This window comes from Bos javanicus, chromosome 2 (assembly GCF_032452875.1).
Source record: "Bos javanicus breed banteng chromosome 2, ARS-OSU_banteng_1.0, whole genome shotgun sequence".
NCBI classification, from domain to species: domain Eukaryota; kingdom Metazoa; phylum Chordata; class Mammalia; order Artiodactyla; family Bovidae; genus Bos; species Bos javanicus.
The window spans coordinates 129,367,755-129,395,277 of NC_083869.1; the positions used below are offsets into that span (position 1 = coordinate 129,367,755).

Genomic DNA, 27,523 nt, shown 5'->3' on the forward strand with positions numbered 1-27,523 from the left:
GTAGTATATATAACAAAATTTACCACTTCAAACCCACCACCCTTTTTTTGGGCCATCACGAAACCTGTGGGATTTCAGTTCCCAGACCAGGGATCGAATCCGTACCCTCAGCAGTGAAAGTGCAAAGTCCTTAAAGTCTGGACCACCAAAGAATTCGCCACTTTAACCGTTTTTTTCCTGCATCATGAGACCAAAAAAAAAAAAAAAAAGATATTTCATCATTTCCAGTGAATTAAGATTTAGCAAATGGGACTTCTCTGGCAGTCCAGTAGTTAAGACTTTGCCTTTCAAATGCAGGGCACGCAGGTTCTGTCCCTGGCTGGGGAGCTAAGATCCTACATGCCTTGTGGCCCAAAAGCCAAAACATAAAACAGAAGCAATGTTGTAACAAATTCAAAAGACTTTTTAAAAATGGTCCACATCAAAAAAAGAAAAGATTTGCCAAATATGGGGTCGGCCAAAAAGTTCGTTTGGATTTCTCAGTTATGTCCTATAGAAAAACCTAATGAACTTATTGGCCAACCCAGTATTTAAAACAGATTAGTTGCCATCACTTATTTCAGGGTTTCTGGCTGCTCTTATTCATTGAACTTACTATACAGATTTTTTTTTATTGTGGTAAAATATATATAACATAAAATTTACCCATTTTAATCATTTTTAAGTATACAAATCACTAGTATTAAGTATGCTGACATTTTTATATATCCATCACCACCTTCCATCTCCAGAACTTTTTCATCATTCAAAACTAAAACTCTATCAGTTCAATTCAGTTCAGTTGCTCAGTCGTGTCCAACTCTTTGAGACCCCATGAACCGCAGGACGCCAGGCCTCCCTGTCCATCACCAGCTCCCAGAGTCCACCCAAACCCATGTCCATCGAGTCAATGATGCCATCCAACCATCTCATCCTCTGTTGTCCCCTTCTCCTCCTGCCCTCAATCTTTCCCAGCATCAGGGTCTTTTCCAGTGAGTCAGCTCTTCACATCAGGTGGCCAAAGTATTGGAGTTTCAGCTTCAACATCAGTCCTTCCAATAAACACCCAGGACTGATCTCCTTTAGGATGGACTGGTTGGATCTCCTTGCAGTCCAAGGAACTCTCAAGAGTCTTCTCCAACACCACAGTTCAAAACCATCAATTCTTCGGCTCTCAGCTTTCTTTATAGTCCAACTCTCACATCCATACATGACCACTGGAAAAACCATAGCCTTGACTAGATGGACCTTTGTTGGCAAAGTAATGTCTCTGCTTTTGAATATGCTGTCTAGGTTGGTCATAACTTTCCTTCCAATTAAACAATAACTCTCCATTCTCTGTTCCTCCCAACACCTTTCTGCATTCTGTCTCTATGAATTTGACTACCCTAGGTACTTCATATGACTTCATATGAGTGGAGGCTTACAGTATTTGTCCTTTTGTATTTGGCTTATTTCACTCATCATAATGTCTTCTAAGTAACATGTTTCAGAATTCTGTTCCTTTTATAGCTGAATAATATTCTGTTGTATTACATACCACAGTTTGTTTATACATTCATAAACTGATGGACAGACACTCAGCTTTATGTGTGTGCTCAGTCACTCAGTCATGTCCGACTCTTTGTGACCCCGTGGACTGTAGCCCGCCAGGCTCCTCTGTGCGTGGGATTCTCCAGGCAAGACTACTGGAGTGTTTTGCCATTTCCTTCTCCAAGGGATCTTTCTGACCCAGGGATTGAACCTGCATTGGCAGTTGGATTTCCCATCACACCACCTGGGAAGCCCTGGACACTCAGGTTGCCTCCACTTTTACTGGAGAACAGGAAGACGGGAAACTTCCTATCTGAGCCATCAGCACAGAGGGACCACTCATGATTGTCAAATATTACAAACCAAAAAGAAAGGTGTGTCTCATGACAAAAGCAGATATGTTCTTTAGGGCAGACTTAGAAAATATGTATGTGAAAGAAGAAAGTGAAAATCTCCTGTAATCCCATCTAAGAGAGAGAATTGCTATTAACCTGGTGTTAGGACTTCACTGGCAGTCTAGTGGTTAAGACTCTGAGCTTCCACTGCAAGGGGTGTGGATTCAGTCCCTGGTTGGGGAACTAAGATCCTGCATGCCATGCAGTGCAGCCCAAAAAAAAAAAAAAAAAGTTTTTGAAATGGTGTTACTGTTTGAAAGTCTGTGATTTCCCAGAATTCATATGTTAAAATCCCAACCCCCCCCAACATGACTGTATTTGGACATAGGGCCATTAGGGAGGTAATTAAGGTTAAATAAGGTCATAAGGATGGAGCCCTGATCCAGTAGGATTAGCGTCCTTAAAGGAGATAAGTCCTGGGTGTTCATTGGAGGGACTGATGTTGAAGCTGAAACTCCAATACTTTGGCCACCTGATGCGAAGAGCTGACTCATTGGAAAAGACCCTGATGCTGGGAAAGATTGAAGGCAGGAAAAGAAGGGGACAACAGAGGATGAGATGGTTGGATGGCATCACCAATAGAATGGACATGGGTTTGGGTGGACTCCAGGAGTTGGTGATGGACAGGGAGGCCTGGCATGCTGCAGTTCATGGGGTTGCAAAGAGTTGGACATGACTGAGCAACTGAACTGAACTGAACTGAACTGAAAAGACACTTCAGAACTTACTTGCTCTTTCTCCACCATGTGAGGGCTTAGCAAGAAGGTGGCTGTATAAAGCCCAGAAGAGAGCTCTGGCCAGAAACCAGATTAACGGACACCTTGATCTTAGACTTCCCAGTCTCCAGAATTGTGAGAAATGAATTGCTGCTAAGTAACGTAGTCTATAGTATTTTATTATGGCAGCCTGAGCTGACTAGGAAACATGGTTATCCCTCCAGTGCATATATATTTGTGGCCTTTTAAGCCAAAACCAAAACGGGATGATTCTTAGGTGGTGTATCATAGGAGTTCAGAGCACAGGCATTGGAATCAGATAGATCTGGTTTCAAATCTTAGCAGTGTAACTTTAGGCAGATCTGTCCCTTGTTTCTTCATCTGCAAATGGTGGTGATTACAGTATCTACCTCCAAGGACTGCTCTGAGGTCCAAATTAGAAAATGCTCCTAAAGGGCCTTGCACAGTTCCTGACACATGGTGAAAGGCAATTCAGTTCAGTTCAGTCAAAAGCCAATTAACTGGTGGTAAATTCATTTTTCACTGGACTATAGCTCCTTGAGCGAAGAACTCTTCTGACTTGTCTGCTTTATGCCTTGTTCTCAGTACAGTACCTGGAGAATAGATGCCTAATATTTATCGAATGAGTAAACAGACGGTTCTATGAGAGCAGATGAGAGAGAGCAGCTAGCATGGTGGGTGATAGAATTATTGGCGTCGAACAGTGCTCTGCAACCTCTCAGCAGAGCACAGCGGTTGGCTAAGTGCCTGGGTACCAGTGTTCACCCACCTGGGTTTCAATTCTGGTTCTGCTGGTTTCCAGATGTGCACATCTCTCTCTCTCTCTCTAAAACACACTTAAAATACAACTCTAAAGTGGGGATAAGTATAGTACCAACCTCAGAGGATTAAATGAGATGATCCATGTCAAGTGCCTAAAATAGCACCTTCCTCATAGAGTTTTTATGAGGATTAAAGGAGATCATCCATGAAAACACTGGTGCTCAACAAAATGCTTTATTCGCTTGTTGTCAACATGTCCGTTACTGGTTGTCATCCTCAGATCAAACAGCAGCAAATCAAAAGCGGAGACCCCCAGAACACCCAGCAGCCCCTCGAGCCCCACGTTCGCCCCCTCCGTCTGCCTCCTGGCGCCCTGCTATCTCACGGGGGACTCTGTCCGGGACAAGTGTGTGGAGATGCTCTCTGCGGCTCTGAAGGCGGATGGTGAGAGAGCCTGAACCAGTGGCCGGGGAGGGAAGGGCTCCCCAAGATCTGGGAGAGGTGGTTTTTCTCCACACCATGAAAGTGGTACAAGATGCTGGAGTCCCCTGTACAAACAGGCTTCACTGCCAAGGTCATCTTCAACTGATGCCTATGTTTCCCGAATCTCTTTTAGATGATTACAAGGACTATGGAGTCAACTGTGACAAGATGGCATCAGAAATTGAAGATCATATCCTTGAGCTGTGCCAGGGCTGTGGGTACCTAAACTGTCCAGCAGCAGGTGTCCCAAATGCAAGGGATCCAGGACAGTGAGTGGGCTAGGCTGTTTAGAAGCAGTACCTCATTTCATGTGGAGAGCAATCTCACAGGGAAGGTTCCCTCATTTTACAGGTGAGGTTAACTGAGGCTCAGAGCAGGTAAGTCCTTGCCAACGCCCATCAGCTAATAGTACTGGCATAATTAAGATTTGAACCCAGCAAGTGTGACTCTACAACCTGAAGGTTGGGACTTCCCTGAACATCCAGTGGTTAGGACTCCACGCTTTCACTGCCAGGGGCCTGGGTTCAATCCCTTATCGGGGAACTAAGATCATGCAAGCTGTAACAGCCAGAAAAACAGCCAAAAATAAAAAGAACCCGAGGGCTCAGGGCTCAGAGAGGCTGTGTCTTGACAGGTCTGGGTTGTGACATCATCGAGGAGGTGAGACACAAAGAGAGGACAGCATTCCTCACGTTCAGCCTTCCCTCTCTTCCTCCTCTGAAGATAACAACTCCCGTCTTTGACCCCCCAAGTATCAGGCTCTGTGTCTTGGTCAGTCGACACTTCCTACCTCTGTAGATTGCCGGGAGAAATATCAATAACCTCAGATATGCAAATGATACCACCCTAATGGCAGAAAGCGAAGAGGAACTAAAGAGTCTCTTGATGAAAGTGAAAGAGGAGAGTGAAAAAGCTGACTTAAATCTCAGCATTCAAAAAATGAAGATCATGGCATCAGGTAAAAAAAGTGGAGAGAGTGACAGACTTTATTTTCTTGGCTCCAGAATCACTGAGGATGGTGACTGCAGCCGTGAAATTAGAGGACACTTGCTCCTTGGAAGAAAAGCTATGACAAACCTAGGCAGCATATTAAAAAGCAGAGACATCACTTTGCCAACAAAGGTCCTTATAGTCAAAGCTATGGTTTTTCCAGTAGTCATGTATGGATGTGAGAGTTGGACCATAAAGAATACTGAACATCAAATAATTGCCGTTTTTGAATTGTGGTGCTGGAGAAGATTCTTGAGAGTTCCTTGGACTACAAGGAGATCAAAGCAGCCAATCCTAAAGGAAATCAGTCTTGAATATTCATTGGAAAGACTGATGCTGAAGCTGAAACTCCAATACTTTGGCCACCTGATGCAAAGAGCTGACTTGCTGAAAAAGACCCTGATGCTGGGAAAGATTGAGGGCAGGAGGAGAAGGGGATAATGGAGGATGAGATGATTGGTTGGCATCATTGACTCAGTGGACATGAGTTTGAGCAAACTCTAGGGGATAGTGAAGGATAGTGAAACCTGGCGAGCTTCATGGGGTCACCAAGAGTCAGACAAGACTTAGTGGCTGAACAATAACAACCTCTGTTAACACTTACAACAATCTCTGTGAGGCAGGGGCTGTTGTTCCCAGTTTACAGATGAGGCAACTGAGGCTCGGGAACTACTGAGTGTCAAAGCTGAACTGAAAACCTTAGTCTTTGGATTCCATGTCCTGAGTTCTTCCCCTATATGCCATGCTCCCACCATCTGAAAGCAGCCTTGTATAGACAGAGGAGATGTCTGCGGTGTGGTCTGGCCAATTGAACTGAAAGTTTTTTTGTTGCTTTTTTTGTTGTCTTGCCGGGAAAGTCCCACGGGCAGAGGAGCCTGGAAGGCTACGGTCCATGGGCTCGTGGAGTTGGACAAGACTGAGTGACCAGGAGTTACTTACTGACACTTACTTGCTGTGTTGTTTTAGCAATGCCTTGAGCTTGCTGGGCCTTAGTTCCCCAATCAGGGATAGAACCCAGGCCCCCTGCACTGGAAACATGGTGTTCTAACCACTGAACCACCAGGGAAGTCCCAAGATTTCTGTCTTGAGAGAAGAAGGGCCTCCACACTGTGCCCCACTGAGTGAATGCATAGAATTCCTTTTACTGGAGACAAATCTTTGCGTATCAAAGAAGTGTGGAGGCTGGGGACGGACTCCCCAGGGAACAGGGGTGTGAGTGTCCCATTGAGGCCCTTTCCTGGCCTCCTGGGCTCTACCTAGGGGCTCAGCAGGTTAGGGAAGGTACAGGGGCCAGTCTCAGAAAACAGATTTGCCTCCCTCGATCTCTTGCCTAAGAACCACCCTAATAGCCTCCAACACATCTCCTGGGAGTTTCCCTCCACCATCATTTGGTTATTAACCAGCACTTCTTGAACTAATCTCATTCCTGTCCAAATTCACTCTCAAAATTTCTAATTAATTCAGGAACACAGAACACGAGGCATCAGAGCTATTACGAGCTTCATCTTTGTTTTCTCCCGAACAGTTGTCCCTCCGAGAAGGTCCCTCCACCTTCAAGCCCAGTTAGAGAAGATGACCCAGTGCATGGCCTCCGCTGATGGCCTTCCGTCCTCTGAATGACCCTCTTCTGAAGGAAAGGCCATCAGAGCTGCACCAACAACCCTTCAGCTCTTTGTTCATAGGTGGTGGGAGGTCAGAGGGAGGAGGAGTTTGGGGGCCTGGACGAACATGGCAGCCTTGGGGCTCACGTGTGCTCATGTCGGGGTGGGGAGGAGGTTGGGGGGAGGGGGGGCAGGAGGTCAGTGATGCCTGGGTCTGCTCCGCCTCATCCTCCTCTGTGACCTTGATGAAAGGAGGCAGACTCAGGAAGAGGCGGACGAAAGGATCCTCAGCCCTGCTGTCCCCACTTATCAAGCACATCTCCACTTCCAAGGATCCCAAACACATAAGATTTTTAAACAAATACTGGGGCTTTCAAGTGCATGAGAGCATATTCTTCCTTCTCAGATTTTATTGTACTATACAAACAAAAACAGGAAAAATAAATACCACCACCTTCCCTCCCACCACTTGGAGCTAGCCAGCTGTGTCCGTTTCTCCACATTCCCCACAGTTTCTTTCTCGTATATATAGGGGTTTTCCCAGAAAAGGCTTCATCTTCCTGATTCTTCTTGGCTTCGCGGAGGCCAAGAAAATGTGGCTGTGTTCCCTGAGCTCCTCTGGAGGAGGGAGGAGGGGGAGGGAGCAAGGAGGAGGCCCATCTGGGATGCAGCTTCTGGACAGAGAACTCCCTGTGGTCGGTGGCCAGGGGTGACTTCCTGCTGGGTGAGTGGAGAAGAGAGTGTTACCGTCAGGAGGGAGTCTGGCTTCCAGCCCTGCCTCTGCCGGGAATGTGCCCTGTGACCTTGAGCAAGGGCCTGTACCCTTTCTGAGCCTCAGCTTCCTCATCTATTAATGAGCAAAGTAACTGACCAGCAATTCCCAAAGTGCGTTCTGCAATAGGTATTCCTAGAGAAAAAGAGAGGAAGGGGAGGCTGTTCTGTGTTGTAATGTGCTCGGACACCAGATGAAACAAAAGCCAATGCGTTCTTTATTGTAATACTTCCTAGAGCCTTAGACACGTGGCCCCCAATATGATGTTTTCCTCTGACAGCTGGACTTAAAAGTGTCCAGGAGCCCTTCCAAACTAGGGGGTCATCGTCATCACTATCATCTAAGCCCCTAAAAGTTGAGCATTTGACGCGCCCCAACCACCACACGAGTGCAGCGTGCAGCTTAGCTCAGGGAATCCTCGTGACAACCTGTGTTTTATGGAGAGGGAAGCCGAGGCACAAAGAGGTCGTGGGCTCACCTGAGGTCACACAGGAGGCTCAAACAAACCCAGACTGCCCATTCCTGGGGTCCCTGGCCCCACAGCGCTTGTGATGACCCGATCTCACCTTGAAGGCTGTTTCCTGTCCCCGATATGTGGCTGATCCCAAATGCCCACGTGAGGACCCTGACTTGGGGAGTCAGAGGCCATGAAGGGGTCTGACCCCTGTCCAAGTTGGGGGTACTCACTCGAGCACTTGGGGTGAGGCGAGTCCAAGGAAAGAGAGAGATGGCCTTGGGGCTCCTCAGGCTTCAGGGACTGGCTCCCCATGCTCCCGGGCCCCTCTATGAGTGGCTGGCTGGCCCTTGACTGTGTCACATATCTACCAGGAGCTCAAGAGCACGGACATGAAGTACCGGAACCGCGTACGCAGCCGCATCAGCAACCTCAAGGACCCCAGGAATCCCGGCCTGAGGCGGAACGTGCTCAGCGGGGCCATCTCCACGGGGCTCATTGCCAAGATGACAGCAGAGGTGAGGGCGGGGCCGGGGCCCCTCCAGTCTTGCCCAAGGCTGAGAGGCAGAGGCTTGCGACGCAGTGATAAGCCAGGGGCTACCTTAGCTAGGGACCATCTCGGACGCCCCATCCCTCAGGGCCTCTGGGTCAGAACAGTGAACACAGCTACCAGGCATTCAGCATTGCACTCATCGCTTCAGGCACATGGGCCAGTTTAGCTTCACACCAACGGAGGCAGAAATGTTTATCATCTCCAGTCTTACAGGTGAGGACACTGAAGTTCAGAGGATTTAACTGATTCGCCTGTGCACACAGCCAGAAAAGGGTGATGCCAGGAGCCAAGCTGTTCAGCCTCGGAGCATCTGCTCCTCCCCACTTTAGTTCGTTTGTTTGCTTGTTTTTGTTTTGGCTGCGCCAGGTCTTCATCGCAGTGCAGAGGTGGCGCTCGGGCTGTTGCTCCGTGGCACGTGGGGTCTTAGCTCCCCTGCACCTGCATCCGCCACATGTTGTTCAGTGGCTCGGTTGTGTCTGACTCTGCGACCTCGTGGACTGCTGCATGCCAGGCTTCCCTGTCCTTCACTGTCTCCCAGAGCTTGCTCAAACCAATGTCCATTGAGTCGGTAACACTATCCAACCATCTCCTCTTCTCTTTCCCCCTTCTCCTCCTGCCTTCAATATTTCCCAGCATGGGGGTCTTTTCCAATGAGTGGGCTCATCTCATCAGGTGGCCAAAGTATTGGAGCTTCAGCTTTAGGATTTCCTTTAGAATGGACTGGTTGGATCTCCTTGCAGTCCAAGGGACTCTCAAGAGGCTTCTCCAACACCACAGTTCAAAAGCATCAATTCTTTGGCTCTCAGTTTTCTTTATAGTCCAGCTCTCACATCCATACATGAATACTGGAAAAACCATAGCTTTGACTAGACGGGCCTTTGTCAGCAGAGTAATGTCTGTGGTTTTTAATATGCTGTCTAGGTTGGTCATAGCTTTTCTTCCAAGGAGCAAGCGTCCCCCACATAGGAAGGCAGCTTCTTAACGACTGGACCACCAGGGAAGTCCCTCCTCCCTGCTTTGTGATCTGCCTCCCTCTTCTGCCTCGTTCAATCCTACATCCCATTCCCCAGCTCTGGGCCCAAGTCTGAATCAGTCCCTGACTCTATGGAGCACAACAGACATGTATACAGATATATTTCATACAGAGGTGGTGGCTGCCATGATAGAGCCACTGTGGGAACTTAATAGGAAGGAAGGATTGACCCAGTGTGAAGGAGTCACTAAGGGAAGGAAAAGGGAACAAGCTTGTTTGAGGGAGTATGTGCAGTGGTTAGAAGCTTGGGAGCTGCACCAAACTGCCCTGGTTTGACTTCTGCCTCTGCCGCTGAGCTATGTGATCTTAGACCAGCCACTTTACCTCTCTATGCCTCAGTTTTCTCATCTGTAAATTGGGAATAACAGCTATCTCACGAAGGACAGAATGAGTTAACATATGTAAAGTGTTTAAAGGGGCTTCCCTGGTGGCTCAGAGGTTAAAGCGTCTGCCTGCAATGCGGGAGACCTGGGTTCGATCCCGGGGTTGGGAAGATCCCCTGGAGAAGGAAATGGCAACCCACTCCAGTATTTTTGCCTGGAGAATCCCAGGGACGGGGAGCCTTGGTGGGCTGCCGTCTACAGGGTCACACAGAGTCGGACACGACTGAAGCGACTTAGCAGTAGCAGCAGCAGCAACAACATATACCCAGGGTTACACATGCAACTTGGCTTAACAGTATCCTCTTTCCTTGTGAGGTGGCGCTGCAACTTAGATGGGAACCCAGCCTGCGTTTCCATCTGCCTCTCACTCTGTGGCTCTGGGGTCCCTTTGCCTCTGTGCGTGTGTCATGAGAATGCTATCATCAGAGTGTCTTACAGGCGGTCGCAGAGACATTGGGAAACCGGGCCCTGGAAAACCAACAGCAAGGTGTAGACATGGGTGTGAGCCACGCCTGGCAAGTTCCCAGAAGCCCGAGGCTGGAACAGAGCTGGGTGCCTGAGTTAGGACAAAGGCTCCAGAAGTCTCAGCAAAGTAACCAGCCAACTCTGGCCCCATCCAAGGACTATTCACTAGAACAGGGCAAGAGAATCAGGTGATCAACAGGCCCAAGAAGAGGCTGACCAGGCCAAGGACAGCAAGCCAGGACCACACCAGGCCTCCCCGGGGATTGCCAGTGCCAGCCACCAAAGGGCCTCCGCCAGCACCCCAGGCAACAGAGGTCCAGAGGGCCTTCTTCTTGGGGTCAGCTTCTACTCTAGGCAGGAAATTTCTATAAGAAATATAGGATCAGGGCTTCCCTGGTGGCTCAGTGGTAAAGAATCCACCTGCAATGCAGAAGTCATGGGTTTGATCCCTAATCCGGGAAGCTCCCATGCTGAGGAGCAGCTAAGCCCGTGGGCCACAACTATTGAGCCTGTGCCCTAGGGCCCAGGAACTACAACTACGGAAGCCTGTGTGCACCCCAGAGCCCATGGTCTGCAACGAGAGAAGCCACTGCAGTGGGAAGCCCAGGCACCACAACGGGAGAGCAGCCCTCACTCACCACAACTAGAGAAAAGCCTTCGTAACAACGAAGACCTAGCACAGCCAAAATAATAATAATGAAATACAGGACCATTTTCGCTCCAATAAGAAAAATAACAGCTTGGACTACAAAGAAAGCTGAGTGCTGAGGAATTGATGCTTTTGAACTGTGATGTTGGAGAAGACTGGAGAGTCCCTTGGACTGCCAGGAGATCCAACAAGTCCATCCTAAAGGAAATCAGTCCTGAATATTCATTGGAAGGACTGATGCTGAAGCCCAAACTCCAATACTTTGGCCATCTGATGCAAAGAACTGACTCATTGGAAAAGACCCTGATGCTGGGAAAGATTGAGGGCAGGAGAAGGGGACGACAGAGGACGAGGTGGTTGGATGGCATCACCAACTTGATGGACATGAGGTTGAGTAAACTCTGGGAGTTTGTGATGGACAGGGAGGCCTGGAGTGCTGCAGTCCTTGGGGTTGCAAAGAGTCAGACACGACTGAGCGACTGAACTGAACTGAACAGGACCATTGTTGCTCCAATAAGAAAAATAACAGCTTGGGGTTGGGCTGCCTGCTATGCGGTGGCTCAGAAGACAGGGGCTCCCATCAGACAGAGCCTGGCGAAGCGGATGCGCACGTGTGACTGGCCATCCCTCTCTGCCTCCTGGGTCTCCCTAACTCCTTTTCTATGTCTCTTTCCTGGTCCACCTGATGCCCTCATGTTTCCTTCGTTCTGCTTTTCCTCTCACACCCAGGTGATTCAGAAAATGGGGTGGATTCTGAAATATCCCTTAGAACTGTTGAGTGGATACATTGACAGCCTGCAGGGAGAGGGGCTTTGTCTGCTCCCAGCGTCAAGGCCAGTGCCTGCTGTGTCTTACTACTACTACTACTACTACTACTAAGTCCCTTCAGTTGTGTCCGACTCTGTGCGACCCCATAGACGGCAGCCCACCAGGCTCCGCCATCCCTGGGATTCTCCAGGCAAGAACACTGGAGTGGGTTGCCATTTCCTTCTCCAATGCATGAAGGTGAAAAGTGAGAGTGAAGTCGCTCAGTCTTAAGTGCTCAACAAATATGTTTCAAATTCACCTTGTACGTGACGTGAAGATCCAGTGTCATCGCTTACTTCCCTCATTTTCAACCTTATTTTTCATATTACTGTACTTACTCCATGTGTCTCTGATGTGCTTCCTAAATAAGGCAGGCAAAGATAGGTAAATGGATTAGTGAGTGGATAGATTTTTTTTCCTGTTCTCTCTCTCACTCTCTTTTTTAATTGAAGTTTAGTTGATTTCCTGGTCTGTTTCTTAGCTGGAACAGTCTGACCCTGGCCTGGTCTCCCACATTCCTCACCTTGAACCCACCCCAAATACCCTTCCCCAAACACATTAGTCTTGTCCTCTGATCTCTCACATCTATTATTCTCTTCCTCTGGAATGTGCCATGCCCCTTGGGAAGTTGCGCTTATCTTTCAAGTCTGGTGAAGGTGTCAATTTCTTTAATGAGCCTCCCTGCCCCCAGGCAGTTAGCCACTAGTCAGGCTTTCCCTGCACTTTGCAGACCTTTGCTTTAGTTCCAAAGACCCTGATGCTGGGAAAGACTGAGGGCAGGAGGAGAAGGGGGTGACAGAGGATGACATGGTTGGATGGCATCACTGACTCAATGGATGAGTCTGAGCCAACTCCAGAAATAGTGAAGGACAGGGAAGCCCGGTGTGCTGAGTCCATGGGGTCGCAGAGTCAGACACCACTGAGCAGCTGAACAACAACACTGTCTTGAAATCTTAGGTGAATGCTTGGAGACAGGAACCAAATCATCTCTCAGTCCATAGGGCTTAGGGGCAGTGGTGCACTGTCGGTGCCTACCAGCTCCAGAGCGATGATCGTGTGTAGCTGTTCCCAACTCTGTGTTCAGTTACATCACATCAGTAGCTTGAAAGGCTGTGGTGGGATTGTTTACGCCATGGAAATTGGTGGATGCTACAAATCAGCCACCCGCCGTGGCCAAAGCCAGTTTACCAGCGTGTCAGTGCTGTGAAAGGCATTCAAGAGATTGATATCCAATACCCTTTGAAAGAACAAATATAGTATGCTCTGGAAAGTCCCCCAACATTAAAGTCAGCTGCTTTTTGCTTATATAGCCTGGGGTTGACTTGTGGGCTTTCCCAGTGGCTCAGCAGTAAAGAATCTACCTGCAGTACAGGAGCTGCAGGAACCGTGGGTTCGATCCCTGGGTCGGAAAGATCCTCTGGAGAAGGAATGGCGACCCATTCCAGTTTTCTTACCTGGGAAATCCTATGGACAGAGGAGCCTGGCAGGCTACAGTCTGCGGGGTTGAAAAGAGTCGGAAACAACTGAGCATGATGACTTGCTTTGTCTACCCTGCCCGTGGTTAGGACCTAGTCCTTGCACTTGACACACTAGGAGTTAAGCTTTCATGTACACAGGATGACTTGGCTGCTACTGCTAAGTCGCTTCAGTCGTGTCCAACTCTGTGCAACCCCATATACGGCAGCCCACTAGGGCTCCCCCATCCCTGGGATTCTCTAGGCAAGAATACTGAAGTGGGTTGCCATTTCCTTCTCCAATGATAACTTGGGGGCACTAGTAAAAATGCATATTCCTGGGCCTGCCCATAGAGTTTTGGATTCATAGGAATCTGCATTTTATCAGGAAACACAATTGGTTATAATGCAGAAATCAGCACACAAGATTTGTTTGACCTTTAGGCCAACTCTGTTCTCCACGATTTAAGGGGTCAGGCTAAATGGTAGTAATTAAAATGTTTAGCCAGTGCCAAATCCTCTCTTATTATTTTTTTTAAATTTGGTAAATGCCACGAGGTGTGTAGGATCTCAGCTCCCCGACCAAGGATTGAACCTTGTCCACAGCAGTGAAAGCACCAAGTCCTAACCGCTGGACCACCAAGGAGCTCCCCAGATTCTCTTTTAACATTAGGTTCAGGGGATTCCCTGGCAGTCCAGTGGTTAGGACGCCACACTTCCACTTCAGGGAGCATGGGTTCCATCCCTAGCAGGGAACTAAGATTCTACATGCTATGTGCTGAAGCCAAAAAAAAAAAAAAATTAGCTTCAGCCATCTTCCTCCCCCTAAACCGAGGCTAACTAGAGCTCTCTCCAGCTTGGGTGTCCCCCTCTCTTCTGGAAGAAGGTCAAGGCAAGTGAGATGTCTAGGGAGATAGACAAAACAAAGGGGAGGGCCTGGATAATGCATAGACTGGGTGTCTACAGGGAGCTGACAGGAGATAGGAGGCTCTATTCTATAGGAACGTTATAGAAAAAGATGTTCCATGATGCAATCACAGGTGAGCAGTCAGTGGTGTGAACCCAGGAGCCTCAGGTCCTGCTTGGGTGGGGTAGCTGCAGTAAGTTGTAGAGAGTTGAGGCCAAGGTTCCCACCAGGCACAATGGCCTGGCTGAATGGTAATCACAGCTTAGACAGGCTTTCAGTCAAGTCCAGCCCGGAAGGACACGGGAACATCACAGATCACGAGGTCAGTGGTCAAATAAGCTTAAGCAGGAAGGTTCAGGCAGGTTCCTGAGGTCCTTGGCAGGCGTTGTGAGCACCAGAGCTGAGAAAATGTACACGAGATTGTTGACTCTGGGCGGACGCTGTTTGTCTTGTGCTGTCCCGTACTTGCCCTGCTGTACTTGGCCTGGTCAGAGCCCGGGGTTTGACCTGCCACCCAGAGGCAGAACGGGGACTCTTCCGGTAAAGCCTTGCCCCAGCCGGGACAGGGCCAGGCTTCCTTCCAGTCCAGAATGTCCCCCTTCCTCTGTTCAAGCTCCCTGAAACCCAGGTGTGGGGTAGAGCTCCTGGGGGCTCCCTAGCCCTGAAGGGCACACTCCTTTTTCTCCAGGAAATGGCCAGTGATGAGCTGAGGGAACTGAGGAATGCCATGACCCAAGAGGCCATCCGTGAGCACCAGATGGCCAAGACCGGCGGCACCACCACCGACCTCTTCCAGTGCAGCAAGTGCAAGAAGAAGAACTGCACCTACAACCAGGTATGGCATGGGGGCGGCGACCAGAAGGAGCTGAGGGACACGCCAGCGGGAGGAGGGGCTACAATGCTAGGCTGCGGAGAGGGCACATCTTGGTTCACCAGCATGGTACATCTGTGGCTTCTAGAAAAGATGCAGAGAGAAGCACCCAGATCTGTGTGAGGTGCGACAACATCTGTCCTGCAGCCAGCATAAGAAGACCAGACCTACAAGGGGCACAGAACTTCTGCAGAGTCACAGATGGTTGGAAGAGAACTTGGCAATAAAAACTCTGCTTCCTCACTTCACACACGGGGAGACTGAGGTCCAGAGCGGACAGGCTTTGTCTAAAGCGGCAAAGACGGTTAGTGGCAGAAAGAATAATAAGCCCAGATCCAGACCTTTCTGCCTCCAGTCCAGCCAACTTGGTGGTAAAGCCTAAGGGACTGAGCCCTGAGTCCTGAGGGTGAAGACCACTGCCCTGGCCTGGCCTCCTGTTTCTGGGTTACACATGTTATGCCCTTGAGGCACCAATATTCTTGGATTTGGATTAGTGCTCAGTTATTCTGGCTCAGACGGTAAAGCGCCTGTCTACAATGCGGGAGACCTGGGTTCGATCCCTGGGTCAGGAAAATCCCCTGGAGAAGGAAATGGCAATCCACTCCAGTACTATTGCCTGGAAAATCCCATGGGCAGAGGAGCCTGGTAGGCTACAGTCCATGGGGTCACAAAGAGTCGGACACGACTGAGCGACTTCACTTTCTGTTATTCTAGAACTCTATTCATTCCCCCATCTGCTTGTCAAGCAAGCACCTTGCCCCTGGGGACATGTGGTTGCAGCAGGAATAGTCAGCCCTGCCTTCCAGGAGTCCCTTGGAGAATTCCCATGCAGGAATCCAAAGATGTGTGTGCAGGTTCCTGCTGTCTGCAGAGTTCTCTCTGCTGGGGTGTCACTGCTCTGCAGTGACAAGGCCGTGCTGTGCTGTGTCCTCCTGGCCCACGGCTGGGCACACTCATTAGCCGGGGACTCCCTCCCATCCCACAGACACCAGCTGACACCATTCACAGCTAAGAGTCTTCAAAGCCACAACTTGCTACATGTCATGGCCGTCCAGGGTGGACTGCAGAAAATCAGAACAGCAGTTGTTACATCCAGAAATGCCTGGGATTTGCTGGGGCAGACCTGGTTTCTGGACCTGAACGGTCTAGTTAAAGGGATAAGAAACCAGAAAACAACACTAAATATCCCCCATGACCTTCAAATCCTCTTTCCTCTCCGGGCTTCTGTTCTTCCACCTGTAAAATGAAGAAGAAACGGAATGATCCCTAAGAGTGCTTCCAGCTCACTCAGTTCTGATCAGAGAGGTACATCCAACGGGATGTGTTCATTTTTCCTGTAGGAGATGAGTCTTGAAGCAAGAGAAGAGAGGTCAGTCAGTTCAGAAGGATCAACAAGAAGAGCGCAGAGGTCAGGCTGAGCCAGTGAGATACTGGAAGGGAGCCGACAGGCCCGCGAGGAGAGAGGAGAACATGTGCACACACAATGGAGTCTCAGTGGTGAGGGCACTGCCAAAGTGGCGTGGGAATAACAGCGCCAGCCTCTGTGATTTGACCTACTTCTACAGTGGGAGCCGTGGCAGGTCCAAGAGCGGGGTGGGCGACTTCACGAGTGGTCCCGCTCTCTTTTTTCTCTCAGGTGCAGACACGCAGCGCTGATGAGCCCATGACAACCTTTGTCTTATGCAACGAGTGTGGCAATCGCTGGAAGGTCTGTATGTCTGTATCCTTCTTCCTCCCCTGTCGTCCTCAGGCGCCGCCCCACTTAAGAAGTAGTAGGCACACAGCTCCAAACGGGGGCTGGGGGAGCAGTTTGCCAGCCTGCACAGAGCAGGTCTGCAGAGCTGGAGATAGCGGTGCATTGTTGGGAAGGCAAGGCCAGAGGACACATGTGTGTGCACGTTTTTGTTTTGGAAAGCACCCAGCTGGGGTGGGGACAGCAGCCGGCATTTTATCACAGGATGGGCAAGTCTGTCATTTGAACACAGATGGAGATCCTGAGATCCCCGGGGTTGCGGGGAGGGCGGGGTGGGAAGGAAAAACAATAGCCCTCTGCACTTGGACCACACCTCTCTGCAAAGTGCTTCCACAGATGCTGTTTCCTTTGAGCCCGGTCACAGCCAGGGGACGACTGAGCCCTGTCAAACAGGCACTGCTCTCAAATGCACCCAGGTCGTCCTCCCCTCCTAAGGCAACTCTGGAAAAGCCTTACGTTACCCCAGGCTGTCACCCAGGCAGCCCCAGCTCCCGCAAAGGCGGCCTTTTTGTCTTCAGGCATGGGAGCCAAGCAAAGGCTGCCCCTGGAGTGCTCCTTCCCACCCCGTCTTCTGAACCACCTGAGTGTGGTCACATGATTAATGTCCCATTCCAGTGCCGTCTGATTTGAATGTGTGCTGTGTGCTGTCTGGGTCACCGGGCAGCCGGCAGGTGCTTCAAAAGTTGTAAGGTCCTTAGCGAGGACTGAGCGTGAGACTGGAGTCAGGAGCCCTGGTTTCCCATCTCCACGCTGCCCTACTCACTGTGTGAGCCTGAGCATGTCACCACCTCCCTGAGCTAAAGGGTGATGCTAACGCCTTTCTCCCGGGCTGATTATGAAGACTGTTACATACATACACATGCTTTGCAACCACTACGAGAAACGTTTCTTCATAATATTACTCTCACTTTGAGATGAGGAAATTGAGCTACTGAAATGGTTAATGAGCATAAAGTCAAGCAGTTTGGAGCACGGAAAGACAGTGCTCCAAATTCCTGACCTTTCTATGACTTTATGAAGGGCCTTGACGGCCCTGGGGCCTCATAAGAACTGCCATGTTTTTTTTAGGGTAAAAGTCAGATGATTATGTATTTTCTTCTTTCATTCACCTGTTGAGCACTTAGAGGTGAAGCCAGGATAATGGCATACTGGTTTCAAGCACAGGCTTGGGTATCAAGCTCAAATCCTAGCTTTATCACTCACAAAGTGACTTTGCCAAGTGCCCTGAACTCTCTAGGCCTGGATTTCCTCATCTATAAAATAAGGGTAGGAATATAGCCCACAGAGCTATTTTGAGGATTAGAGAAGGTAATACATGTGAAAAAAAACAGGGCCTCTGACAGCTCAAATGGTATCTTTGTCAAATTAGGGAAAGGTGTTCTTCCTGCAGGTAGATGTAGCCTTGCACTTGGGTCCAGAACTTGGGAAACAGCAGGGATGGAGTTTCAGCCCCAACCTGCTCCTGTGGGGAGGCTCTCTTGTGAACAACCTGTACAACCACATAAAAAGTCCCGAGCATATATATGCCTGGTGCCTAGAAACCACCATTCTTATTATTCACAGTTGTTACCTGTTAGTATCATGGGAGCTCGCAAGTCATTTAACCTGTCTGAGCTACTTCTTTCCCTGTGAAAATGCAAGTATTATAATGGTGCTTATCTCACAGGGTGACTATGAGGAGGAAATGAGTTGATGTATGTTAATACTGCTTAGCCCAGAGTAACTGCTCAATAAATAGTAGCTTTTATGAGTGTTACTGTTGGGCAAAAGACATTCTACATGCTCCAAACCCAACTCCTCCTCCCTGATTCCCAGAGAGAAACTGGAATTTGGAAGTTGGAGAGGCAGGTCCCACTAGAGGTGGCAGCTACGTGGCTTTGGACAAAATTTCCAGGTAGCGTCCGCTGCCATGTGGGAGGCCTGCTGTCTAACCAAGCTATGAGTAATAATCATGGTGGTTTCTGACCATAAATTCAGAGCCCACCACATGTCCGGCATCAAATTTCCATTCATTGCTTATCTTTTTCTTCATGGATCGGCATTATGGTCCCATTTTACAGATGAGTGATTTGTTCAGGGTTGTGCCGCTAAGAGTGACAGGGCAGGGATCTGGACTGCTCTGTGTGGCTCCAGGCTTCCCGGGTGGCTCAGTGGTAAAGAATCTGCCTGCCAATGCAGGAGACGCACGTTTGATCCCTGGGCTGGGAAGATCCCCTGGAGGAGGAAACGGCAACCCACTCCAGTATTCTTGCCTGAAAAATCCCATGGACCAAGGAGCCTGGCGGGCTACAGTCCACGGGGTGGCAAAGAGTCGGGCACGACTGAGTGAATGAACACAATCCTGCGTGGCACCAGACCCCACCTTCCCTTTCACGTCCCCTCCACGTGCCTTTACCCTCTTTGAGTGGCGCAAAGAAAGTTCTAAAACGCTGTTGCCTTCTTGGTTTTGTAGTTCTGCTGACAGAACCACCAACCAGGATTTCAGTGAACAAGGTGAGGAAGAACAAAGAGAAACCACCAAGCCCTTCGTAAACTGGAGAAAAATAAAAATTAAGATGAAGAGAAATGCTGAACTCTGAATGGGGCATTAGGGATCAGAGGGAGAACTCCTTTACAAATTACTAATCATTTATCAATAGGGATGGGCTTCCCAGGTGGCTCAGTAGGGAAAGAATCCCCCTTTTGATGCAGGAGTTGCAGGAGACGCGGGTTCGATCCCTGGGTTGGGAAGATCTGCTGGAGGAGGAAATGGCAACCCACTCCAGTATTCTTGCCTAGAAAATTCCACGGAAAGGGGAGCCTGGTGGGCTTCAGTCGATGGGGTCACAAAGGGTCGGACACAACTGAGCACAGTAGAGCAGAAGCACATTGACAGGCCCTGGCGAATGGGGGAGGCTAACGGGTGATTCTAAGTCCATGTGGACAGACCTCTTGCAGAAAAACTCAAGACTTCAGAGCCCCAGAGCTAAGGGGCAGTATATTTGATAGTAGCTGGCAGACCTTTGCTTTGAGTTCCTTCCCTCACATCTGAACCTTTCAGTCTTTTCTGAGTTGAAAAATACCAGACTGACTCAGATCTTACCCACTCCACTGTGAGTCACACTTGCGGAACAGTTGGCACACGGCATCAAATTTGGCTAAGGCAGACATGACTTCCACACCATGTAGGAAGATCTCTTCCCCGCCCCTCATCTCTTCTCAAACGTTCTGCTCTTCCCTATTCCTAGCTGATGTGGGGGGCAGGGCTCTGAGGACTCCAGACCTGGTCCCTCTAGGTAGGCCATGCATCATCTTGAGCTCAGAGTTTCTGAGTGAAGAAGCAGTGCCTGAGTTGGTGGCCCCCGGGAGATCCTGAGCCTTGGAACCCGTCAGGCCCAGGCAATGCGTTCCTCACAGCTCTGTTGTGCCCTGAGCTACAGAGGAAGTCTTCAGGGCACAAGGCCCCTGTTGTGCTTCTCCCACGATGAAGTTGGCTTGCTTTTTAAGCCAATAGGAAACTTTAGGCAAAGCTGGAACCTTCTGAAAAAGCCCTGGGAGCAGGTCTGGTGCATCTGTCCTGAGTCTCAGTCTCTGACTGTCCCTGGCCTTCCAGCAGCCCTAGGCTGAGCCTCCTGGACACTTGTTTCCTGAAATAGCTAACTCGTAAGAGCTTGTGAAACAAAAAGAGGTTTCCCGGGTGGCTCAGTGGTAAAGAATCCACCTGCCAATGCAGGATACATGGGTTCAATCCCTGGGTTAGGAAGATCCCCTGGAGAAGGAAATGGCAGTCCACTCGAGTATTCTTGCCTGGAGAATCCCATTGTCAGAGGAGCTTGGCGGGCTCTAGTCCCTGGGGTCGCAAAAAGTAGGACATGACTTAACAACTGAGCACGCAGGAGCTTGTGAACTCCTGGGAGCTTGGGCAAGTCCCTTAACCTCTCTGAGTCATTTACTTACTCGTTAAAAGTGGGAGTGGGCCTAGTGCCTGCTTCACAGCATTTCCATCTGCCTTGGGGCTCACTCTTAGGGCAGGTTTTTGGGGTAACTTCAGCTCACGTTTCTTATGTGCCCTGGCATCATCCACTCTGGAATTTGTGATAACTTTCCTCTTTCTATCCAACCGCCTCTTCCTATAGATGAAGCCTGTAAATAAACTACAGAAACCTGCCACCATCTCCAGCTTTTTAGCAGTCAGATGTAGGATGGGTCCTTTGGGAAGATGGAAAATTCACTCACAGAAGATACAATACCCAAAGCTCACAAATATCAAATCCAAGACTGAAACTCTGGTGGTCTGCTTCCTGTCATTGTGCTCGAGGCTATGAGAGATGCAGGGGCAGACACAGCGCTCTGCCCCTACCTTCCAGGAACCCTCAGCCTGGCAGGGAAAGAGACCCACAGGCACAGACTCCATACCAGATGGGATGATGGCATGTGATACATGCCTGAGGTATGAATATTACCTGCAGGAAGGCAGAGGGACGTTGTTTAAGATACCCAGGTACTTCTTCAGCTGTCATAAGGGTGGGAATCCCCTGAGGATCATGTTAAAATGCAGATATTCTGATTCAGTGGGTCTGGGGTGGGGCCTGAGATTTTTTTCATTTCCAATAAGCTCCCAGGTGATTCCAATGCTGCTGATCCACAAACCACGCTTTGAGTAGTCATGGTTGAGATATCTAGACTTTTCTCTGCAATATCTTAAGCCTCCCTCCAAATGTCTAGAAATCAAAAGCAGAGGGCTTCCATCATGGCTCAGTGGTAAAGAACTTGCCTGCCAATGCAAAAGACATGGGTTCGATCCCTTAGGTTTGATCCCTGATTTGGGAAGACTCCACAGGCCATGGAGCAACTGAGCCTGTGCGCCACAACTATTGAGCCCATGCGCCCAGCTACTGAAGCCCAGGAGCCCTAGAGCTGGGGCCCTGCAACAAGAGAAGCCACTGCAAGGAGAACCCCGCACACCGCAACCAGAGAGGAGCCCCCACCCTCCGAAAGTAAAGCCCACGCGGCACAACAAAGAGAAGCCCCCGCTCACCACAACTAGAGAATGACTGAGCAGAGTAACAAAGTGCAGCCAAAAATAAAAATACATAAATTGTTTTAATACATAATTAAAAAAAAATAGAAGGCAAGGGAATACTCGATGGATGATGGAAGTATGTCAAAAGGACACAGAAATCACCTGGTCAAGGCTCCCATTGGGAAAATAAGGACCCCTCCCCAAATGGATTCAACAACAACAACAAATGCAGAACAAACTATCAACCACTACTGATATAATAATGTCAATAAATGCTACTTTGGGGCTATTTAAAGATGGCAGCCTGGGCGATCTTCAGTATTCACTTCTCCATCTGAATATCCATTGTGCTTCTGCTGTCACAGGGATTTACAGCAAAGGAAAGAACACAAAACTGAATCTCCACCCTGAATAACCTGTTTACAAAGGAGATGAGTCAGAGTAAACAGCAGAAGAACAAGTCGTCTCCAGTTCCCACATCTATGCAGTTCACATCTACGTTCACGAGAGGACACAGAAAAGCATGAATAGGCCTCAGACTGTCGGTCAGCAGGCATCAGGACCTTCCCAGCCAGTCTTCCTGTATCCACTCGGGACCCCCTCCAATTCATGCTCTCCACGGCACTGACCAGAATAGGCTTTTTGAAACTGCAAATCTGATCACGTTGCAGCCCCCCTCTCCATCAGCCCCCTTTACAGCCCTCCATGTTTTCCCACTGCTTGTGGCAGAGCCTACCGGGTCCTGCAGTGCTGCCTCGGCCTCTCCCTGACCCACGGTGCTCCAGCCACACTGGTCAAGCTGTGCTCTTTATCACGTGGGCTTTGCATTCACTGTTGTCGGGAACACGTGGTTTAATCCATGCCCTCCCTAATTTCAAAGATGAAGAGAGTGTGAGCTGCAAGGGAGTCAGTATTAATTCTACCTCCCCCGAAGGCTTCCTAGGGGCAGAGAATGCTACCTTTCCGAGGGGTGGTTGGGGGGGGGAGGCAGGCGGTGTTGGGGAAAGGATGGCCTTAGGGGAGACAGAAGCAACAGTCTCACCAGGAATGCTAGGGCCAAAAGACCTTGAAAACCACAGTCAAGATCCTACAATCAGTTTAGATGATTTCAGGCGTTACAGAAACCTGAAATCCTATAGAAAAGCCTTAGTCTTATCCAGACTACCAAATTCGGTCTTAGATCTGGGGGTCTGGTTTTTTCTTTTTTTTTGAGCTTGAGACTTAAGTCTCCAAGCGCCTATCTGGTTTCTCCTCCAAGTACCCCACTGGCCCTCTCAGTCCAGTCCGTCACAAACTGAGTTCACATCTTCTCTTTCTTAAATCCTGTCTTGTCTGTTTGTCAACTATTTCCTTACTTAGACCCATCTTTGACCCTCTCCCCTTGTCCTCTTCATCTTATCAGTTATCAGTTCTAGAGTCTCCCTTGCCCAATCCTTCTCTCCACTGCCACCATCAACATTTTCTCTCAGGTGGCTTTTTTTTTTTTTTTTGGATTGATGCAAAGGCCTCATACTTGACTCAAAATACTCCCAACTCAAAACACTCCCTACCTGGACTTCCTGGCAGTCAGAGGTTAAGACTCCGAGCTTCCAATGCAGGGGGCACAGGTTTGATCCCTGGAGAGGGAACTAAGATCCCACAGGCTGTGCAGTATGGCCATAAAAATAAAAATACACCCCCTACCTTACCTGCACGAGCCATGCGTGGCTCTAAGCATCATTCCCTCAGGCATTTTCAGTGGATTTTCACCAGCTGTCCTTGGTCTGACTTTAAAAGTTCCTGCCTGTCTTTAGTGGTTTACCTTCTCCCCTTGCTGCCTCTTACGATATAGCCAGCCTAAGGGAGCTATTTGTCCTGTTCTTGCAAACCTGACGGACCTTCCCAACTGTGGCTGCCTATTTTGACCCCACCCCCATCCCAGTCCAAATCTTAGGCTTTCTTCGAGGCTCATGTCTTCTATGAAGTCTTCCCTGATCCCCTGGCTGAAAGATATGGTTCCTCAGAACTTCTACAGTACCATGAAATGCTATTAATTTTTACACAGCATTCTACCATGACAAAGATAATTTCTTTGTATGACAGTGTCAATATTATTTATTAATTATTGAGCATTTACTAGCTGAGTATCTTGGGCACATTATGTAAACGTCATGCCTTCATCCTTCATTTGTAAAATGATGGAAATAATAACACTGAGCTCATAGGGTTGTTGTGAGCATTCATTAGAATCACACCTGACACAAAGCACCCAGTTAGTGAGTATCAGCTATTGGTATGAGTATGGGGCGGGGGGTGGGAGGGCGGTACTTTATATTGTCTCAACTAACCCTCAGACCCCCCTGAACTAGGTTACTATTATTATACTGTTTTGTTTAAAACTTGTGGGTTGAGAACTGGTGGGTTTTAAATGAAGTTGTGCGCAAAAACAACAAAATTAAAATTGCGGGGAAATACACGTAACAAAAACTTAGCCATCTTCACCATTCTTAAGTGTGCATACAGTCCAGCAATGCCAAGAACATCCACACTGTTGCTCAGCCGATCTCCACAACTTTTCGTTTCGCAAAACTAAACTTCTGTACCTATTAAACAATTCCCCATTTCCTCCTTCCCTAAGTCCCTGGCAAGCCCTATTCTACTTTATGTCTCTATGTACTGTATTATTATACTGGTTTTACAGACCGAGAAATCCAGGTTCAGAGAGTGATCTGCTTGTAGGAGACAGAATCTGGCCTTGAGCTCGGGGCCCCACGCATACTCTGAGTCACTCTGAAGCACGGTTTCACCTGAGACAGCGTCTGTGCTGCGTTTGCCTCTCCCATGACCATCGTGGCCACTGGGTGCCAGGGCCCTCCTCTGGGCCCCTGCGCTTTGCAGCCGTTCTCATGTGTAATCCTCACGGCAGCCTTGCAGTCACTGACGGGCAGTGTCCTATCTCCCAGCGCCAAGCTGATATAGGACAGATACACTGTAAATGTGGAATCAGGCCTGATGCCTGTCAATAGAGGAAACAGTACTAAATAAGCCTGTGGCACATTTTTAATGCAACTGTTTACATTTTTTCAAAGTAGTGACACTCTCAGGAGAAAACCAACTGAAATGCATGAGGTCAGAAAGAGCTTCCCAGTCCCCGCCTCCCCCCTCTCCTCCTGCAGAGTCAATCTGCTCTTCTCACCCCAGGCCACCCCCCACCCCATCTGCACCTTGTCACCAGCACTGCTGACCCACACTCAGAGCCAGAGGCAGGCAGGCGGGCGGGCAAAGGGACATAAGAGACCGTGCCTGCTCTGCTTCCTCCCCTGCCACTCCACCCCCACGTTCTTCCCTCCAACCATACCCAATCCTGACCATTCTGAAACACGCTCTGTCCTTTCACGCCTCCCTGACTGCGCACATGCTGTTCTGGAAGACTGGAATGCTTTCCCTCCCCTCGTTCTCCACCTCCAAGACTCCTACGGTCTCTGCGAGCCAGCTCTGTCGCCTCCTCTGTGAAGACTCCTCCCCTACCCACCTCCCCAAGCTCTGAGTCCGCCCCTGTTTGGAGCAGACTAGTTAGCTCATCAGAGTGCTCTCGCATCTGGACTGAAGTGACCGTCTGTAACTCAGTGTGTTCCCCACGCTCCCAGCTCCTTGTGCTAAGATGAGGACATCTTCATCTCTGCTCCAAGCAGGGGTAAAGAGGATTTTGGATCACTGATTTTTATTTTTTTAATGTTCTTGGTATATTTCAAAATGAAGAGGCAACAAGATCACAAATATTGAGGCATCTTTTTCAAGGTCTAGCAAATGAATACTTCCAAATACAAAAAATTATAATTGTGCCGCTCACAGATAATTATATGATTTATTAAGATATATTAATAAATATTAATAAACATATGATTTATTAAAGCATAAGAAATATAATATTTTGTATTATCAGTTCAGTCGCTCAGTCGTGTCCGACTCTCTGTGACCCCATGAATCGCAGCACGCCAGGCCTCCCTGTCCATCACCAACTCCCGGAGTTCACTCAGACTCATGTCCATCGAGTCAGTTATGCCATCCAGCCATCTCATCCTCTGTCGTCCCCTTCTCCTCCTGCCCCCAATCCCTTCCAGCATCAGAGTCTTTTCCAATGAGTCAACTCTTCGCATGAAGTGGCCAAAGTACTGGAGTTTCAGCCTTAGCATCATTCCTCGTATTATATATTTATATAAATATCATATATTGTATTTATACATTATATATACAAGACTTATTAAGATATAACAATTTATAGTGCTTAGTAGGCACAGCAGTCTGTTAATAAGAAACAAGCTTCAGGATATGTAAGGAGGCTCTTTGATCAAATTGGTCAGTGGATGTGACATAATGTAAAACCCCATTTGGAGACATTGTCAAAAGCCTAAATTGGAGACCCTGATGAAACTGTTCACCTGGCCCCCTCCTCCAGTGGCAGGCTGTGCTGCTGCCTCTGCACACAGTAGGTGCTGACTGTATGCTGAAAAATGGGAACACAGCTTTCCAAGTTAGTTACTGAAAACCCACCCACAGTAGTATTCAAGAAAACAATGAAGTCCTAACAATGGGGCAGGAAGCCACCTCCTTCTCCAGTGACCCCAACCCTCGGAGTCCAGCTGAAGGCTGCAACAGGAAACCCCTCACCCAGTGTCTTTCCTCCCCCTCTTCCCCACCAAATGCACTCATGCTTTCCGTCCACTCTCAGCCCCCCTTCTTCTCAACCCTCTGGAGGGTCCCAGGTGAAAAAAGAGAAAAGCACTTACTCATAGGAGGAGGCAAGCAGCCAAGCTGGGCTTGGAGAGTCGTCCTGCCCCCAGGCAGGCCTGAGGAATAAAAGAAACGGCGGCGAGAGGACAAAGAAGGACTTAAAGCTCTGGAACAAGGGGAAAGAAAAGGCCTAAGAAAGTTTACAAAGCAATCTGTCAGAGAAGGGATGAAAAGGGAGCCCCACTGAGCTGAGGGGCTCGGGCACTCACCTCACCTTCGCCCCAGTTAGAAACCTGCAAACTCTGAGCTGATCTCTCTCCCTTGTCCCAGAGCTTTCCCTGGGAGCGTGATGCCTCACCTGGCTGGGTTTTTGGTAGCCCCAAATACTTCTGCTCTACTTGGCTCAATACACCAGTTCTCTTGAACTCAACAGACTGACTCAACTGCCAGCTCCCTCTGGATTTTCACTGAAACACTCTGGATAATAAGGTTACCAGCAGATCTCCAAAGCTATCCAGCCACTTTGACTTCCCAGATGTTCTAAGCCAGTGAAAATATCCACAGGCTTTCTGAAAGTCTCTCCTGCCACCAAAGGCAGGATTAATAGTAATATCAACGATCATCTGAGTGCTTTCTCTGTATGGAATGCTTTAAATCATCTTACTGCTCACCACCACCTTAGGTACAGATTACCCAATTTCACCAGAAAGGGAAGTGGGCCTGGAGCGATTAAATGACTTTCCAAAGGATACACAGCCTGGATTCCAACCTAGGTCTGTCTGACCTTGATGCCCACACACTTCCCACTCAGGACACCGCCTCTTGGGGATCCTCTACAATTCTATTTTGTGTGTGTGTGTGTGTGGTTCCCATATTAATTTTAGATGGGGGAGGGATGGTACAATTCTGTGGTATCTAAAAAATTTCTTACCTCACAGTTGGCAATGTAGAGTGGGGAGTGGGAGAGTCTGCCTCCTGGCTGGGTAGGGTCCTGAGTTCTTTTTAAACACTTGATTAATTAACCATAAATAACTGGGCACTGGGAACAGAACACTCACTAATAAAAGCGTAGCCTAGAGTCACGTTTGATGAAAAAAATTCAAGTCACTTGGTGGATGGACATATCTGCAAAACAAAAGAAAAGCCCCTTTCCCAGCCCAGGCAGAGAAGTCTCCTGTACAGTTAGAGACAACAGGCTTCTGGGCACGTGGCCAAGGTTCTGGGGATATT

General features: G+C 48.9%; 1 protein-coding gene and 1 long non-coding RNA gene across 4 annotated transcripts in view; one reads left to right on the forward strand and one right to left on the reverse strand.

The window, feature by feature from the left end:
- TCEA3 (transcription elongation factor A3) overlaps positions 1-19,147 on the forward strand; it is a 45,672-nt gene extending 26,525 nt beyond the window's left edge. For 2 of the 3 annotated variants that reach the window (XM_061393624.1, XM_061393636.1), the window contains 6 exons: positions 3,687-3,850; positions 4,023-4,078; positions 8,069-8,224; positions 14,646-14,792; positions 16,465-16,536; positions 19,034-19,147. In XM_061393624.1, the coding sequence (XP_061249608.1) occupies positions 3,687-3,850; positions 4,023-4,078; positions 8,069-8,224; positions 14,646-14,792; positions 16,465-16,536; positions 19,034-19,042 (604 nt within the window). In that variant the 3' untranslated portion in view covers positions 19,043-19,147. Of the gene's footprint in view, positions 1-3,686; positions 3,851-4,022; positions 4,079-8,068; positions 8,225-14,645; positions 14,793-16,168; positions 16,326-16,464; positions 16,537-19,033 lie in introns of all 3 variants that reach the window. The other variant, XR_009731788.1, reaches the window with a different exon arrangement.
- Positions 19,148-21,644: 2,497 nt separating this feature from the next.
- Positions 21,645-27,416, reverse strand: LOC133233644 (uncharacterized). The gene is made up of 2 exons (XR_009731791.1): positions 27,225-27,416; positions 21,645-26,459 (listed from the first exon to the last, which is right to left on the reverse strand). It is a non-coding gene; the product is annotated as an uncharacterized LOC133233644 (long non-coding RNA).
- Between the last annotated feature and the right edge of the window lie 107 nt (positions 27,417-27,523).